Source organism: Electrona antarctica (assembly GCF_951216825.1).
Source record: "Electrona antarctica genome assembly, chromosome: 13".
NCBI classification, from domain to species: domain Eukaryota; kingdom Metazoa; phylum Chordata; class Actinopteri; order Myctophiformes; family Myctophidae; genus Electrona; species Electrona antarctica.
Genome location: NC_136794.1, coordinates 11,846,734 through 11,865,232, shown reverse-complemented (window position 1 = coordinate 11,865,232; position 18,499 = coordinate 11,846,734). Strand labels below are relative to the sequence as shown.

At 41.4% G+C, this 18,499-nt stretch overlaps 2 protein-coding genes across 2 annotated transcripts; one reads left to right on the top strand and one right to left on the bottom strand.

The window, feature by feature from the left end:
• Positions 1-1,116: 1,116 nt before the first annotated feature.
• Positions 1,117-3,676, top strand: LOC306934832 (uncharacterized protein; the record flags this gene model as incomplete). The annotated part of the gene is made up of 5 exons (XM_079517641.1): positions 1,117-1,418; positions 1,588-2,141; positions 2,252-2,328; positions 2,422-2,536; positions 3,644-3,676. The coding sequence occupies exons 1-5, from the start codon at positions 1,397-1,399 to the stop codon at positions 3,674-3,676; spliced, it is 801 nt and encodes a 266-aa protein (XP_079373767.1). The 5' UTR covers positions 1,117-1,396.
• Positions 3,677-6,567: 2,891 nt separating this feature from the next.
• Positions 6,568-9,943, bottom strand: LOC306934831 (putative ATP-dependent DNA helicase RecS; the record flags this gene model as incomplete). The annotated part of the gene is made up of 4 exons (XM_079517640.1): positions 9,290-9,943; positions 8,452-8,531; positions 7,448-7,928; positions 6,568-6,604 (listed from the first exon to the last, which is right to left on the bottom strand). Exons 1-4 carry the CDS (start codon positions 9,814-9,816, stop codon positions 6,568-6,570), a joined length of 1,125 nt encoding a protein of 374 aa, XP_079373766.1. The 5' UTR covers positions 9,817-9,943.
• Positions 9,944-18,499: the final 8,556 nt, after the last annotated feature.

Below are 18,499 nucleotides of genomic sequence, written 5' to 3'. Positions count from 1 at the left end.
AATGAAACCAAATGGACCCATAAGGGTCAAAAGGTAAATAACTTATAAGGGTCCAATTGGTTACAAACTCCATCATTTAGCTGGGGACCAGCACCACTGGTGGTCCCTGGACCACTGGTTGAAAACCACTGACTAAGATCAAGCATTTGCGCTTTTCCTGTATCAATTTAAAATTTAAGTTTTACTTTGACATTGCTCTTGCTCTGCAAGTCTGCATACCACTTTGTGTTCAAAGTATGGTGTAAGAAAAATGTGTTTTGTTGGACTGTCTTTTTCTGTTTTAAAATTGGCAATATAAAGCTCCAAAACCTATTATCATCACCCGTTTATTGATAACTGAAGATGTAGCCTATTATAAAATATAAACCTAACCTCACGTCACCAGGCTTTCCACCTCTGAGGAAAGCCTAGTCTGTGTTACAAAATTGCTGTGTGAATCGGTCAGGAGCGGATGATATCGTTGCAGTCATTGTTTTGTAGTCATCAGGCAGCAACCGGAAGAATAACAAAATAATAAAAGCGTGACTCGTTCTCTCGTAGCCTGCAGCTTTTATTGAGAAAAATCGGTTTGAGGGAAAGGAAGTTCCAGATTGATGGTTCCTGCCTGATGACTACAAAACAATGACTGCAACGATATCATCCGTTCCCGACCGGATCATAAACCCAAAAAGGAATGCTGCCCTGGCTATTATAAACCTATAATTATGTATTTAAGTTGTAATGCACACTCTGCTTAATCTTTCAGCTTATCATTCATTATCCTACGGCTAAACCAATCACACTGAGATGCCCCAAATCTGCAGCAGGGATTTTGGAGAACATCGCAAAGGAAAAATGGTCAACTGCTGCAAACCTCATCATGAAACACGACACACTGCTGGACACAATCAAAGAATCTGTGCTCATTCTCCTAAACAATGAATGCAAGAGACTTTGCCAGCCAAAACAAGATTTCATGCTGTTTCGTTGTTCTCCCAAAAACTTTAAATCCTTTTCATTTGCCAAGATGGGGTCAGATCTCCAACGTCTATCTCCATTCCTGTTCTCACTGTTGTCCACCATCACAAACCAGTCTCCACTCCAAATCTGTGCTGCTGCATCTGTACTCTTGAGAGGAAGACATGAAAAATTGCCATCTGCTTTTGCATATTATATAAACAGTGTTCTGCAGTATGGTGGGGCAAAAAAGGCTGTGTTTCAAAGACTTTGCAAGTTAGGGATTTCAACCAGCCATGTCTCAGCAGTCAAGAAGCAACGTTTACTGGCAAACACATGTGGTGAAGCACTTCAGAAGCTCAAAGCTGCCAACGAATTGTTCCTCAACCCCCAGCCAAACTCAGATGGTGACCTGGACCTCAACCCCCAGCAAGGCTCGGATGGAGATGTTTTGAGATGTATGGAAATGCTTGAATTGTCTGGTAAGAGGGACAGAATTTTTAAATGTTTATGTTGTTTATTTTTTCTTTGTGTATTACTATAATGATGCATGACTTAACACCAGTGTGATTTTTTTTGTATTATTCATACCCAGAGCCTTATAATAAATGTAATGATTTCCTATTATTCTTACTTTTGTTTTTGCAATAGAGGGAGCACCGAGCACTTCAGCTGTAGACGAGGCAAGTGTCAGAGAGGACATGGACTGGTTAGACATGGACATCCAGGACACAGAGGAACAACAAAGCACTTCACAACAGCAGACCAGTGAATTAGAATTCCAGACTTTCAATGCATTAATGGCTGCCGCAGAGGCATCACCACCACTAAGCCTAGAGTTAACCAACCAGCCACCACACAGCTACTCAATAATATTAGACAATCTGGACTTCTACATGCCCACACACCACCAGTCAATAGATAGAAGCAACAAATCTATACACTGGACTCATCTCATGGCTGTGGAAGACAGAGTACCCACCCACCACCTCAGCAACGAGAAACCCCGGCTGTCTCTCACAGGGTACGACATTAAGACATCTATGCCTAGCCGTGAATCGCAATGGAGCATGGAACAGGAATTCATTGTACTCGGAGCAAGAATCCTCACCCAGCATCTTGACGCCTTCAAACCCCTACGCAACGTTGCAGTCCATCACATTCCCCATGAGTATTCAGAGAACATGTCAAAGGCTTCCACCCATGTAAGTGCTGTTAGCTAAACAATGCAATTAGTATTAACCTTCACTGTCAATGTGTATAGACATAAGCCTGTGTTGTTATAATCACTATATTGTCAATATACTCTTCATAGCATCCCCTTGGTCTCCTCTTTAAAAATGAGAACGAATCTGACGACCTGCAAGCCATTCTGGAGCATATACAGACCAAGTAAGTAATTTTAAATGTGAATTGTGTGTGTGTGTGTGTGTGTTTGAGAGAGAGAGAGGCTGAATGGTGTTAAAAGACTTGTGTATTTTGTAGCTATGTACCAAAGGGCAAGGATGGCATGGAAACTCTCCTGGTTGGAGGTGACAGGCTCACTGAAGGTGCCAGTCGCAAAATGCAGTGGACCATGGGCAATGGAAGATCACCCGAAGTAAGACTTGCAGGAATGCAGTTCAAGTTTGAAGACTGGCACGCTATCAGAAACCTTTATGAAGTGAGTGAATTTAAATGGTCAACAGATGGTTACGAAATGAATAGTTTTTTGGCTAATAAAATAAAAGCTTGTGCTGTCCCCCAATAGCATGTTGACTTCAAGGATATCTTTATATTTAAACACACAATGCCCTTGTCTAAGAGAACAAGTAATAATACTTGTTGCAAATTGAACAAAGTTTGATTACCATATATAGATTGAAGCTTCAAACTTTTGTTTCTGCTATAGTGTAATCTAATACAAAATGTCATTCAGATATATCATAAGGTCTTCTTCAAAGACGCGTCTGCCAAAGACCACGGTACCTTGCTGGCGAACATGAACAAGCTCAGGTTTGTAATACCGACTCAAAATGTAACCCTATTCAAAAATACCTTATGATCATATTAGTTGAATGCTCATAATTTCTGTTTATTAAACCTGTTTATTTAACTGTATCTTCTGTTTATTCTGCAGTGAAAACCGGCCCCATGAATTTTGGCCTGTCCATGTGCATGCGTGCGTGCGTGTTTGAGTGTTTGAGTGAGTGAGTGAGTGAATGAGGGAGAGAGAGATAGGGCAAAGTGATCTATGAAGTCCTGTCCCCAGTGAACACCTGGCCGCTATTGGCTTGGTATCAAAAGATTCAACTGGTTCGTGTAACTGTCTGTCTGTCTGTCTGTCTGTCTGTCTGTCTGTGGGCGTGTGTGTGCGCGCGTGTGCGTGCAAAAGGAGTTGGCCCAGTCGTCTTGCAAGTGTGAGTCTGTGTGTGAGAGAGAGAGAGAAAGAGGGGCACAATATAGTGCAATTAAACTTGTTAATATGTCCTAGGTGCAGCAATGCGAAGAAGGGCCCAAAAGTTGCATTCAATGCATATAAAGTGTTTGTGGCTAAAGAGACAGCAGCACTTTTCCTGGCAGCAGCAATGACCATTTTTCAGCTGAAGGATGTCTCTGGTATAACACATTTTTTTTTATCAATTAAAACATTTTCATTCCTATATTGGATTAATAGGTAGTATTTCCATCAACATGCTGTTTTTTCTTGCACTGTTTCCGCTAACAGAAACGCCTGAGGGATTCATCCCAGACAACGTAAGGGATGCCGAGGATATGGAACTCAAGCGGACCTGGCTGCATGACAAAGCAGCGCTAGTTGTGAAAACCTTCGTCAACATCAATGACACCACGTCTGCCGTTGCAACAGCGGTTACCCTGGCCGAAGAACAACAACCTGAGGTTTTTTAACATTTCCATAATAGTAATTTGTTTGTTTGATGAGGCCGTGCCATCTAGACTAAAATAGTTAGTATGTATGTTAGCAATACAAATATGTAAACCATATTGTAAGATATTGCAGTGTGACTGTCACTGTACCAAAGGGGTGCCCACCCTTTTTTGACTTGAGAGCTACTTTCAAAATGACCAGCTCAACAAGATCTACCCACCTGAAAATAGTTTAAATATGTACCTGAGGGTGCTTTAGAATAGCGGCGCTGGCATTACATATAAGACAAATGTACTTGGAATGGGAAATAGAGGGGGGGAAATGGAATAGGTAGGGTTTTTTTTGTATTTAATTTATAATGCTACCGATGTTTGTGCACAGCAACACTGAAAACAAAATGTTGCATTGTGGATTTGAGCTGACAGGTGCTTTTTGATCAAGTCACCTTTAATTCAAGTGGCAGATGCCAAGAATTGTTTATATTATATATATATATTATATATTGAATTGAAATATTCTTTAGGGGCATGTTGTCATGTGATTCACCTGTGCCTTGCTGTACCACATTTGTCTTAGGCATAGCACACTGTATTCCACTGTCTTTCTTTTAAGTCTTACACTGTCGTCTCCACAGACACAGCTTAGGTGCCGCATGGAAGGCTGCTCAAAGGTCTACAAGCACAAGAAGTCTCGCAATACACATGAGCTCAAATACCACAAACTCCAGCTACAACCAGATGTACCGACCTCCCCAACCACCCCTACAATGGACCACAAAACAGAACATTCAGTGGCAAGATTAAGCTTTGGGTTTTTTTTGATGAATCTACGCGATGCTGTGAAAGAAGGAGACGGAAAGAGGCTATTGAAGCTGTACACAGTTGCCCTTATGTACTATAAAGCATATGGTCACACTCAGTATGCCTACAGCACCTTCCTGCTATCGGTGCAACTGAATGCCACTCTTTCACCCAAGTTGGTCCACAGCATCACATATAACCGTTTTTGGAGCAGCAGGGGGGGGAAAGGAAATAACATCAGCCTAGACTTGCACCTGGAACACTTGAACAATTTCCTCAAGTCTTTCTTGAAGGGCCTTGGAGCAAACCTGACCGAGCAATCTGCCAGCAGAATTAGTAGGTCCATCAGTGTCCTCAAGCACTTGTTAGATGCCACAGACGCTGAGTTGGGAGTGGCCAAGCAAAGTGGCAGGCATCACACACCTGACCAGACAAACGACATCAGAGCACTGGTCCAGGTTGCCCTTGAGGGAGAGCTCTTTGCAAGTCATCCCGGCAGAGAATTCAGTGCCTTCCCTCGTTTTGACAGGAACCTCCTGTCCAAATTCAATTACAGTGAATATCGTTTGTGGATGAAGGCTAGGCTAAGAGAATGGAGAGTAGTTCAAATGTGAAACTTCCCTGAGTATTTTGTCTCCCATTTCTCATGTGCAATTGTACAGGGACATATTTTGGCTTAACAAAGCTCTGAATGTAGGGTAACCATTTGTCCTTTCCATTTATTTTATATGTTTGTGTGTCTGTTATAAATGTTGCTTTTTCATTGTTTAATTTGTAAAATAAAATGCTTTGAACACCACCTTTGCATTTCTTAAATAGCACTGTGTTAATACAGCATAAGGTCTCAAAGGACAGGCAGTCGTCAGACTTCCACAAAACAATTTATTGTGAGAGAGAGCACAAGTTGATTCATACATGACATGATATAGTCCTACAGGATATAGTGTTTTTGGGTCACACGTCTGGGAAGCTTCAAAGGATTAGACAGACAATGGCTTTCTCCACAGGGTACCGCATGGGAATCTCTTGAGGTGTTGACTTCCCTTAAAAGTGTTACCAAAATAATTATTCTACATTCTCTACTTGTACTGTAAATTAACCCCTGAGCTGCATGAGACCTGCTTGATTGGATCAACCCAACAAAATGTTTCCTGTGACTAAAGCCAAATTTAACCTGGAAAGTGGTCCATCTTAACATTCTAATGTCTTTGATTGTTACGTCATGTTGATAAATATTTAACTGTCCAGAAGAGAGAAGCACTTCATGGATGGCTGATGTTTGATGTCAATCTCTCCCGGATTTAATCCACACCATGCAATAAGGGAACGCCATCTTAAAATAGTTATATATTTAGATCAATGAGCAAGGAAATTGATAAGAAGCTCCTGGATTCTGTTTGTCTAGCACAGTGGTTTTAAAAAAATAATATCCAGGTCCATTATTTGGCATTTGAGATTTAGCCCATTCTGGGTGTTTTAAGCATTATGTTATACTGTAGCTGTTCAAGTAGATCTACAAGCTCATAGCGCTGCACCGAGTGCCGCGCTACAAGCTTGTAGATCTGCTATTTTTTGAAAAATCCTGAAAATGTGGTGCAAATGTTTTTAACTCAAATCTTTGCTTCCGGGGGGTCCCTGGAACAACATATTTTCAGATGGGGGTCGGCAGCCAATGACATATATTTTTGGGGGTCCTCGACATGAAAATGTTTGAGAACCACTGACATAGAAACATGGGTTTTTCAGAAAACTGCCTTAGATTTAGAAGACATTTGTAGAATTGTCCTCAGGTCTAAATGGGTGAAGCTCTGACCTTAAACGTTAAATATGTGGTACCATAGGAGAGATAAACGTTTACCAAAATGATTATTCTACATTCTCTAATATAGTGTATACTGTAAATGAAGTAATGCAGACTATAATAGAACTCTAGGGAGTGTAAAATGAAACCAAATTGACCCGTCAATCGGTAGATTTAAAAAGCAAGGCTTTTGCACACCTACAACCGACAAGAAATAGAGTATCCAACAATGAAATCTTTATTAAGTTGCATTCAGAAAAGTACATAAGTATTGACTCAAAACAAAACAAATGTACATGCTCAGGCCAACTTCAAATGTCATCATTTGAGCTGGAATTGGAATCCTCATTGGAATCACAGTATGTGTCTTCATCTGACTCATCAAAATACCCACGGTAATAAATATCTGGCGGACAAATGCTAGCACCCTCTGTGGGGTTGGCAGGCGGCATATCTTCAATGTCATGAAAAACATCATTGATAACTTGTAATATGTGCCGTGCATGTTCGTGGCTGTAGACAGGAAGGTGGTTATCTATGTAATCTATGTTGAAGATGTTTGCACACTTTTCCAAAACGGCAACAATCAATTGATCACTAAATCCTGTACAAGCAGCCTGGCTAGTAAAGAGGTATGGGAGGTCTGCAACCAAATCGTTTTTGTACTTCTCCAACTGTGCCTTGATTAATGTTTTGTGATTACGTGTAACCACCCTTGACTGCAAAGGTACACAAATATTTTTCTGCTGCTCATAAATGGGTAGAGGCTCCACACAAACACCTGATCCATCACATGAACATGACTTATGGCAAAATGTACAGCACAGATGACCTGGCTCAAGACTTTCTGTAATCTCTTCAAATTTACTATACAAAGCTTTTCTCAAGCAACTGGTTCTGCCTTCTGTAAACAAATCTCGTACTGCCTTATCCACATGAAATGACCTTGTGTTGTATAAAACTGCGTGTGATTGCACTCCGTTTCTCCCAGCTCTGCCAGCCTGTTGGACTATCGCTTCTGTGTCGTTTGGTGGACCAAACATAACCACATGAGAGATATTGGGAAAGTTGAGGCCCATCCCGAGCGCAGTTGTGGCAGCAACAACTCTGCAATTCCCCTGTCCATTCAGTGAACTAATTACAAAGTTCTTGTTGTCTTTGTCAGTCCCTTTATGGTACATGCCAATCAATTCATTGTCCCACTTTTTCTCTGGGTCCCTGTCTAACCAGAAATCTTCACCTAGTTCTGCTTTCAGATAGTGGTACACCTCTGCTGTCTTGTCACGTGACCGGCAGTAGATAATGATCTGTGCCATCGCTGTTCCCTTGGCTCGAACATCATCCACTATCCAGTCAAGACATTGTACTTTTTCGTGGCGTGGTGCTGAGGCTAGTGCTAGTCGGATGTTGGTTCTGTTGGGGCTCACAATCACCCGTGTTGCATTCTCCATTGCTAGAAGTCTGGTGACTCTGTCTCTGGACTCCATGTCTGCTGATGCGGTCAGAGCCAACACTGGGGTGCCTGAAGAAGACATAAGAATAAGAATATAATACATGATGTCACAAATAAACAGTGCTATTTATTGCAGAATAGTGCAATGGTAAATTACAAGACATCAAAATAATTAGCCTGGTAAAACAGAATGTGAGTTCACGTGACCGGCTGGTTTATCAAACTATCGGATGAGACATCAGACCAAACCAACAGAACAGGTTTATTCATTATGTACCGCACTACAGTTAACCCATTTAGACCTGAGGCCGCATCTGTGTCGCCTTATAGCTTTTAACCATTATTTAAAACTGTAGCTGTTGAAAAATAGCAGATCTACAAGCTATTTTTCAACTCAAATATTTGCTTCTGGGGGCTCCCTGGAACAACATATTTTCAGATGGGGGTCGGTGGCCAATTACATATAATTTTGGGTGTCCTTGACGTTAAATAGTTTGAGCACCACTGATATAGAAAACTGTCATGATTTTGTATGACATTTTGTAGAATCTGGTCTCAGATTTAAATGGGTTAAAGGGTTCATTTTACTCACCTTGTTTCACAATGGATCGGAGTACACTAAGCTTTGAAAAGCTATCTCTGAAGGCAGGTTTCCCCTTTGCACCCAGTCCCCTGATGAAGACAATAAAGCAGACAATGTTGATGATTACCACATTGAAGCCAGTAGCCTAATGTTCCACTTGTGTTCACAGATAACATGTTGTTGATTGATTATGTTATTAACAGTTTGTAGAATGGGTACAGTTCAACTACAGTACAAGTAAGAGAATAAATCCATTAAAAGCACTAAGACTAGTTTTCATCAGGGTCACCCGGTTTCTATTCATCAGAACATTTAAAGACAAATAAACACTTCTATGCAACTTCTATACAACAAAAAAAGAAATCATCATATACACATGAAAAATAGGGGGCCTACGTCCTAGCCCTGGTAGTCTACTACAGTGATTTTTAACCAGTGTTCCGGGGACCACCAGTGATCTTTGAGCGGGTTACAGGTGGTCCCCAGTTAAATTATGGAAAGTTGGTTACCAAATGTACCCTTATTATAGATTATCTCAACTCTCTCTATTGTTAAACATCTGCATTACTTAATTTAAAAGAAGTCTACACAATTACAGAATGTAGAATGTTATTTTGATCAACGTTTGCCTGCTATCTCTCCTAATCATACAGCATGGAATTGTGGACATTTTATACAACAATAACAAAATATTGAGGCTAATTGTCTTCAAATAGTGGTCTGTGGCTCAAGTTCTGAATAAATAAGGTGCCTTGATATGAAAAGGGTTTAAAACCACTGCCCTACTAGTCTACAACACAAATAATCATAAGTTTAAACAGTAACAGGAGATTCTATATATATTTACCATTTATATGCGACGTGTACTTCATCGACCACTATTCCCATGATGTTTTCACGATACACAGGACTTTCCAGCATTTTCAGCCACTTATCATTCATCAGCCAAGCCTCTGGACTGCCAAATACTAATTGATAGGATCCCTGTTCTAGGTCTGTAACGTTGTGAACACCAAGCTGCATAGCAGTAACTCCTAGTTTTGTTGCTTCTTTTATCTGGTCCTCCATCAGCGCGACGAGTGGCGAAACAATGATGAAGATAGGATTGCTGTCTGGGAACATTTTCTTTGTCACCAACGGTGCTAGTTGATATACTAAGCTTTTTCCAAAACCTGTAGGAAGAACGCAGAGAATGTCCCGTGCACTGAGAAACTCCACAAGTGCATACTCTTGCTCTTGTTTAATTGCTGTTATTGAATCAATTTCTGCAATAACTTCCCCTATGGCTGTTTTTATTCCGTCGGTAACGTCACTGCTAGCTACTAGCTCCGCCATGTTTGTTGTGGTGAATGAGTCGAGCAGTACATACGTCATCAACTGCTCAAATCGTTCCTGATTGGCCAACGTGCGCTGTCAATCACAGAGCCCTGAGCTCGGTCGCGGATTGGCTCGTACCAAAGCTGATACAATGCTAAAGACTTTGTATTACCATTTTGCCAGACTCAACCCTCCTGGCAGAATGAAATGTTGTCCAGTAGGGGGAGTGGGTTTACCCAGGCTATGGGCTATAGCCCATCGTCTCGGAGTCATTTTCGTCTTTTTTTCAAATCCTCGTTTTTCATAATTTATGACCATGGCGATGGGCTATAGCCCATGGTCTCGAACGGCATACTATAGCATGCCGTTTTCCATCATTTTTGAGGATTTGATAAAAAGGCGAAAATCACTCCGAGACCATGGGCTATAGCCCATCGTCTCGTAGTCATTTTCGTCTTTTTTTCAAATCCTTGTTTTTCATCATTTATGGCCATGGCGATGGGCTATAGCCCATGGTCTCGAACGGCATGCTATAGTATTCCGTTTTGCATCATTTTTGAGGATTTGAAAAAAAGACGAAAATCACTCCGAGACCATGGGCTATAGCCCATCGTCTCGGAGTCATTTTCGTCTTTTTTTCAAATCCTTGTTTTTCATAATTTATGACCATGGCGATGGGCTATAGCCCATGGTCTCGAACGGCATACTATAGCATGCCGTTTTGCATCATCTTTGAGGATTTGAAAAAAAGACAAAAAATCACTCCGAGACCATGGGCTATAGCCCATCGTCTCGGAGTCATTTTCGTCTTTTTTTCAAATCCTCGTTTTTCATAATTTATGACCATGGCGATGGGCTATAGCCCATGGTCTCGAACAGCATACTATAGCATGCCGTTTTCCATCATTTTTGAGGATTTGAAAAAAAGACGAAAATCACTCCGAGACCATGGGCTATATATAGCCCATCGTCTCGGAGTCATTTTCGTCTTTTTTTCAAATCCTCGTTTTTCATCATTTATGACCATGGGGATGGGCTATAGCCCATGGTCTCGAACGGCATACTATAGCATGCCGTTTTCCATCATTTTTGAGGATTTGAAAAAAAGACGAAAATCACTCCGAGTCGAGACCATGGGCTATAGCCCATCGTCTTGGAGTCATTTTCGTCTTTTTTTCAAATCCTCGTTTTTCATAATTTATGACCATGGCGATGGGCAGCCCAGTATCACAATTAAAAGTCAAACCTCGACTTTTTGACAGACCCCGGGAAAAGTCACCGTTTGACTTTTCAAAAGTCAAATACTGACTTTGCGATGGGCTATAGCCCATGGTCTCGAACGGCATACTATAGCATGCCGTTTTCCATCATTTTTGAGGATTTGAAAAAAAGACGAAAATGACTCCGAGACCATGGGCTATAGCCCATCGTCTCGGAGTCATTTTCGTCTTTTTTTCAAATCCTCGTTTTTCATAATTTATGACCATGGCGATGGGCTATAGCCAATGGTCTCGAACGGCATACTATAGCATGCCGTTTTCCATCATTTTTGAGGATTTGATAAAAAGGCGAAAATCACTCCGAGACCATGGGCTATAGCCCATCGTCTCGTAGTCATTTTCGTCTTTTTTTCAAATCCTTGTTTTTCATCATTTATGGCCATGGCGATGGGCTATAGCCCATGGTCTCGAACGGCATGCTATAGTATTCCGTTTTGCATCATTTTTGAGGATTTGAAAAAAAGACGAAAATCACTCCGAGACCATGGGCTATAGCCCATCGTCTCGGAGTCATTTTCGTCTTTTTTTCAAATCCTTGTTTTTCATAATTTATGACCATGGCGATGGGCTATAGCCCATGGTCTCGAACGGCATACTATAGCATGCCGTTTTGCATCATCTTTGAGGATTTGAAAAAAAGACAAAAAATCACTCCGAGACCATGGGCTATAGCCCATCGTCTCGGAGTCATTTTCGTCTTTTTTTCAAATCCTCGTTTTTCATAATTTATGACCATGGCGATGGGCTATAGCCCATGGTCTCGAACGGCATACTATAGCATGCCGTTTTCCATCATTTTTGAGGATTTGAAAAAAAGACGAAAATCACTCCGAGACCATGGGCTATATATAGCCCATCGTCTCGGAGTCATTTTCGTCTTTTTTTCAAATCCTCGTTTTTCATCATTTATGACCATGGGGATGGGCTATAGCCCATGGTCTCGAACGGCATACTATAGCATGCCGTTTTCCATCATTTTTGAGGATTTGAAAAAAAGACGAAAATCACTCCGAGTCGAGACCATGGGCTATAGCCCATCGTCTTGGAGTCATTTTCGTCTTTTTTTCAAATCCTCGTTTTTCATAATTTATGACCATGGCGATGGGCAGCCCAGTATCACAATTAAAAGTCAAACCTCGACTTTTTGACAGACCCCGGGAAAAGTCACCGTTTGACTTTTCAAAAGTCAAATACTGACTTTGCGATGGGCTATAGCCCATGGTCTCGAACGGCATACTATAGCATGCCGTTTTCCATCATTTTTGAGGATTTGAAAAAAAGACGAAAATGACTCCGAGACCATGGGCTATAGCCCATCGTCTCGGAGTCATTTTCGTCTTTTTTTCAAATCCTCGTTTTTCATAATTTATGACCATGGCGATGGGCTATAGCCCATGGTCTCGAACGGCATACTATAGCATGCCGTTTTCCATCATTTTTGAGGATTTGATAAAAAGGCGAAAATCACTCCGAGACCATGGGCTATAGCCCATCGTCTCGTAGTCATTTTCGTCTTTTTTTCAAATCCTTGTTTTTCATCATTTATGGCCATGGCGATGGGCTATAGCCCATGGTCTCGAACGGCATGCTATAGTATTCCGTTTTGCATCATTTTTGAGGATTTGAAAAAAAGACGAAAATCACTCCGAGACCATGGGCTATAGCCCATCGTCTCGGAGTCATTTTCGTCTTTTTTTCAAATCCTTGTTTTTCATAATTTATGACCATGGCGATGGGCTATAGCCCATGGTCTCGAACGGCATACTATAGCATGCCGTTTTGCATCATCTTTGAGGATTTGAAAAAAAGACAAAAAATCACTCCGAGACCATGGGCTATAGCCCATCGTCTCGGAGTCATTTTCGTCTTTTTTTCAAATCCTCGTTTTTCATAATTTATGACCATGGCGATGGGCTATAGCCCATGGTCTCGAACGGCATACTATAGCATGCCGTTTTCCATCATTTTTGAGGATTTGAAAAAAAGACGAAAATCACTCCGAGACCATGGGCTATATATAGCCCATCGTCTCGGAGTCATTTTCGTCTTTTTTTCAAATCCTCGTTTTTCATCATTTATGACCATGGGGATGGGCTATAGCCCATGGTCTCGAACGGCATACTATAGCATGCCGTTTTCCATCATTTTTGAGGATTTGAAAAAAAGACGAAAATCACTCCGAGTCGAGACCATGGGCTATAGCCCATCGTCTTGGAGTCATTTTCGTCTTTTTTTCAAATCCTCGTTTTTCATAATTTATGACCATGGCGATGGGCAGCCCAGTATCACAATTAAAAGTCAAACCTCGACTTTTTGACAGACCCCGGGAAAAGTCACCGTTTGACTTTTCAAAAGTCAAATACTGACTTTGCGATGGGCTATAGCCCATGGTCTCGAACGGCATACTATAGCATGCCGTTTTCCATCATTTTTGAGGATTTGAAAAAAAGACGAAAATGACTCCGAGACCATGGGCTATAGCCCATCGTCTCGGAGTCATTTTCGTCTTTTTTTCAAATCCTCGTTTTTCATAATTTATGACCATGGCGATGGGCTATAGCCAATGGTCTCGAACGGCATACTATAGCATGCCGTTTTCCATCATTTTTGAGGATTTGATAAAAAGGCGAAAATCACTCCGAGACCATGGGCTATAGCCCATCGTCTCGTAGTCATTTTCGTCTTTTTTTCAAATCCTTGTTTTTCATCATTTATGGCCATGGCGATGGGCTATAGCCCATGGTCTCGAACGGCATGCTATAGTATTCCGTTTTGCATCATTTTTGAGGATTTGAAAAAAAGACGAAAATCACTCCGAGACCATGGGCTATAGCCCATCGTCTCGGAGTCATTTTCGTCTTTTTTTCAAATCCTTGTTTTTCATAATTTATGACCATGGCGATGGGCTATAGCCCATGGTCTCGAACGGCATACTATAGCATGCCGTTTTGCATCATCTTTGAGGATTTGAAAAAAAGACAAAAAATCACTCCGAGACCATGGGCTATAGCCCATCGTCTCGGAGTCATTTTCGTCTTTTTTTCAAATCCTCGTTTTTCATAATTTATGACCATGGCGATGGGCTATAGCCCATGGTCTCGAACGGCATACTATAGCATGCCGTTTTCCATCATTTTTGAGGATTTGAAAAAAAGACGAAAATCACTCCGAGACCATGGGCTATATATAGCCCATCGTCTCGGAGTCATTTTCGTCTTTTTTTCAAATCCTCGTTTTTCATCATTTATGACCATGGGGATGGGCTATAGCCCATGGTCTCGAACGGCATACTATAGCATGCCGTTTTCCATCATTTTTGAGGATTTGAAAAAAAGACGAAAATCACTCCGAGTCGAGACCATGGGCTATAGCCCATCGTCTTGGAGTCATTTTCGTCTTTTTTTCAAATCCTCGTTTTTCATAATTTATGACCATGGCGATGGGCAGCCCAGTATCACAATTAAAAGTCAAACCTCGACTTTTTGACAGACCCCGGGAAAAGTCACCGTTTGACTTTTCAAAAGTCAAATACTGACTTTGCGATGGGCTATAGCCCATGGTCTCGAACGGCATACTATAGCATGCCGTTTTCCATCATTTTTGAGGATTTGAAAAAAAGACGAAAATGACTCCGAGACCATGGGCTATAGCCCATCGTCTCGGAGTCATTTTCGTCTTTTTTTCAAATCCTCGTTTTTCATAATTTATGACCATGGCGATGGGCTATAGCCCATGGTCTCGAACGGCATACTATAGCATGCCGTTTTCCATCATTTTTGAGGATTTGATAAAAAGGCGAAAATCACTCCGAGACCATGGGCTATAGCCCATCGTCTCGGAGTCATTTTCGTCTTTTTTTCAAATCCTTGTTTTTCATAATTTATGACCATGGCGATGGGCTATAGCCCATGGTCTCGAACGGCATACTATAGCATGCCGTTTTGCATCATCTTTGAGGATTTGAAAAAAAGACAAAAAATCACTCCGAGACCATGGGCTATAGCCCATCGTCTTGGAGTCATTTTCGTCTTTTTTTCAAATCCTCGTTTTTCATAATTTATGACCATGGCGATGGGCAGCCCAGTATCACAATTAAAAGTCAAACCTCGACTTTTTGACAGACCCCGGGAAAAGTCACCGTTTGACTTTTCAAAAGTCAAATACTGACTTTGCGATGGGCTATAGCCCATGGTCTCGAACGGCATACTATAGCATGCCGTTTTCCATCATTTTTGAGGATTTGAAAAAAAGACGAAAATGACTCCGAGACCATGGGCTATAGCCCATCGTCTCGTAGTCATTTTCGTCTTTTTTTCAAATCCTTGTTTTTCATCATTTATGGCCATGGCGATGGGCTATAGCCCATGGTCTCGAACGGCATGCTATAGTATTCCGTTTTGCATCATTTTTGAGGATTTGAAAAAAAGACGAAAATCACTCCGAGACCATGGGCTATAGCCCATCGTCTCGGAGTCATTTTCGTCTTTTTTTCAAATCCTTGTTTTTCATAATTTATGACCATGGCGATGGGCTATAGCCCATGGTCTCGAACGGCATACTATAGCATGCCGTTTTGCATCATCTTTGAGGATTTGAAAAAAAGACAAAAAATCACTCCGAGACCATGGGCTATAGCCCATCGTCTCGGAGTCATTTTCGTCTTTTTTTCAAATCCTCGTTTTTCATAATTTATGACCATGGCGATGGGCTATAGCCCATGGTCTCGAACGGCATACTATAGCATGCCGTTTTCCATCATTTTTGAGGATTTGAAAAAAAGACGAAAATCACTCCGAGACCATGGGCTATATATAGCCCATCGTCTCGGAGTCATTTTCGTCTTTTTTTCAAATCCTCGTTTTTCATCATTTATGACCATGGGGATGGGCTATAGCCCATGGTCTCGAACGGCATACTATAGCATGCCGTTTTCCATCATTTTTGAGGATTTGAAAAAAAGACGAAAATCACTCCGAGACCATGGGCTATATATAGCCCATCGTCTCGGAGTCATTTTCGTCTTTTTTTCAAATCCTCGTTTTTCATCATTTATGACCATGGGGATGGGCTATAGCCCATGGTCTCGAACGGCATACTATAGCATGCCGTTTTCCATCATTTTTGAGGATTTGAAAAAAAGACGAAAATCACTCCGAGTCGAGACCATGGGCTATAGCCCATCGTCTTGGAGTCATTTTCGTCTTTTTTTCAAATCCTCGTTTTTCATAATTTATGACCATGGCGATGGGCAGCCCAGTATCACAATTAAAAGTCAAACCTCGACTTTTTGACAGACCCCGGGAAAAGTCACCGTTTGACTTTTCAAAAGTCAAATACTGACTTTGCGATGGGCTATAGCCCATGGTCTCGAACGGCATACTATAGCATGCCGTTTTCCATCATTTTTGAGGATTTGAAAAAAAGACGAAAATGACTCCGAGACCATGGGCTATAGCCCATCGTCTCGGAGTCATTTTCGTCTTTTTTTCAAATCCTCGTTTTTCATAATTTATGACCATGGCGATGGGCTATAGCCCATGGTCTCGAACGGCATACTATAGCATGCCGTTTTCCATCATTTTTGAGGATTTGATAAAAAGGCGAAAATCACTCCGAGACCATGGGCTATAGCCCATCGTCTCGTAGTCATTTTCGTCTTTTTTTCAAATCCTTGTTTTTCATCATTTATGGCCATGGCGATGGGCTATAGCCCATGGTCTCGAACGGCATGCTATAGTATTCCGTTTTGCATCATTTTTGAGGATTTGAAAAAAAGACGAAAATCACTCCGAGACCATGGGCTATAGCCCATCGTCTCGGAGTCATTTTCGTCTTTTTTTCAAATCCTTGTTTTTCATAATTTATGACCATGGCGATGGGCTATAGCCCATGGTCTCGAACGGCATACTATAGCATGCCGTTTTGCATCATCTTTGAGGATTTGAAAAAAAGACAAAAAATCACTCCGAGACCATGGGCTATAGCCCATCGTCTCGGAGTCATTTACGTCTTTTTTTCAAATCCTCGTTTTTCATAATTTATGACCATGGCGATGGGCTATAGCCCATGGTCTCGAACGGCATACTATAGCATGCCGTTTTCCATCATTTTTGAGGATTTGAAAAAAAGACGAAAATCACTCCGAGACCATGGGCTATATATAGCCCATCGTCTCGGAGTCATTTTCGTCTTTTTTTCAAATCCTCGTTTTTCATCATTTATGACCATGGGGATGGGCTATAGCCCATGGTCTCGAACGGCATACTATAGCATGCCGTTTTCCATCATTTTTGAGGATTTGAAAAAAAGACGAAAATCACTCCGAGACCATGGGCTATATATAGCCCATCGTCTCGGAGTCATTTTCGTCTTTTTTTCAAATCCTCGTTTTTCATCATTTATGACCATGGGGATGGGCTATAGCCCATGGTCTCGAACGGCATACTATAGCATGCCGTTTTCCATCATTTTTGAGGATTTGAAAAAAAGACGAAAATCACTCCGAGTCGAGACCATGGGCTATAGCCCATCGTCTTGGAGTCATTTTCGTCTTTTTTTCAAATCCTCGTTTTTCATAATTTATGACCATGGCGATGGGCAGCCCAGTATCACAATTAAAAGTCAAACCTCGACTTTTTGACAGACCCCGGGAAAAGTCACCGTTTGACTTTTCAAAAGTCAAATACTGACTTTGCGATGGGCTATAGCCCATGGTCTCGAACGGCATACTATAGCATGCCGTTTTCCATCATTTTTGAGGATTTGAAAAAAAGACGAAAATGACTCCGAGACCATGGGCTATAGCCCATCGTCTCGGAGTCATTTTCGTCTTTTTTTCAAATCCTCGTTTTTCATAATTTATGACCATGGCGATGGGCTATAGCCCATGGTCTCGAACGGCATACTATAGCATGCCGTTTTCCATCATTTTTGAGGATTTGATAAAAAGGCGAAAATCACTCCGAGACCATGGGCTATAGCCCATCGTCTCGTAGTCATTTTCGTCTTTTTTTCAAATCCTTGTTTTTCATCATTTATGGCCATGGCGATGGGCTATAGCCCATGGTCTCGAACGGCATGCTATAGTATTCCGTTTTGCATCATTTTTGAGGATTTGAAAAAAAGACGAAAATCACTCCGAGACCATGGGCTATAGCCCATCGTCTCGGAGTCATTTTCGTCTTTTTTTCAAATCCTTGTTTTTCATAATTTATGACCATGGCGATGGGCTATAGCCCATGGTCTCGAACGGCATACTATAGCATGCCGTTTTGCATCATCTTTGAGGATTTGAAAAAAAGACAAAAAATCACTCCGAGACCATGGGCTATAGCCCATCGTCTCGGAGTCATTTTCGTCTTTTTTTCAAATCCTCGTTTTTCATAATTTATGACCATGGCGATGGGCTATAGCCCATGGTCTCGAACAGCATACTATAGCATGCCGTTTTCCATCATTTT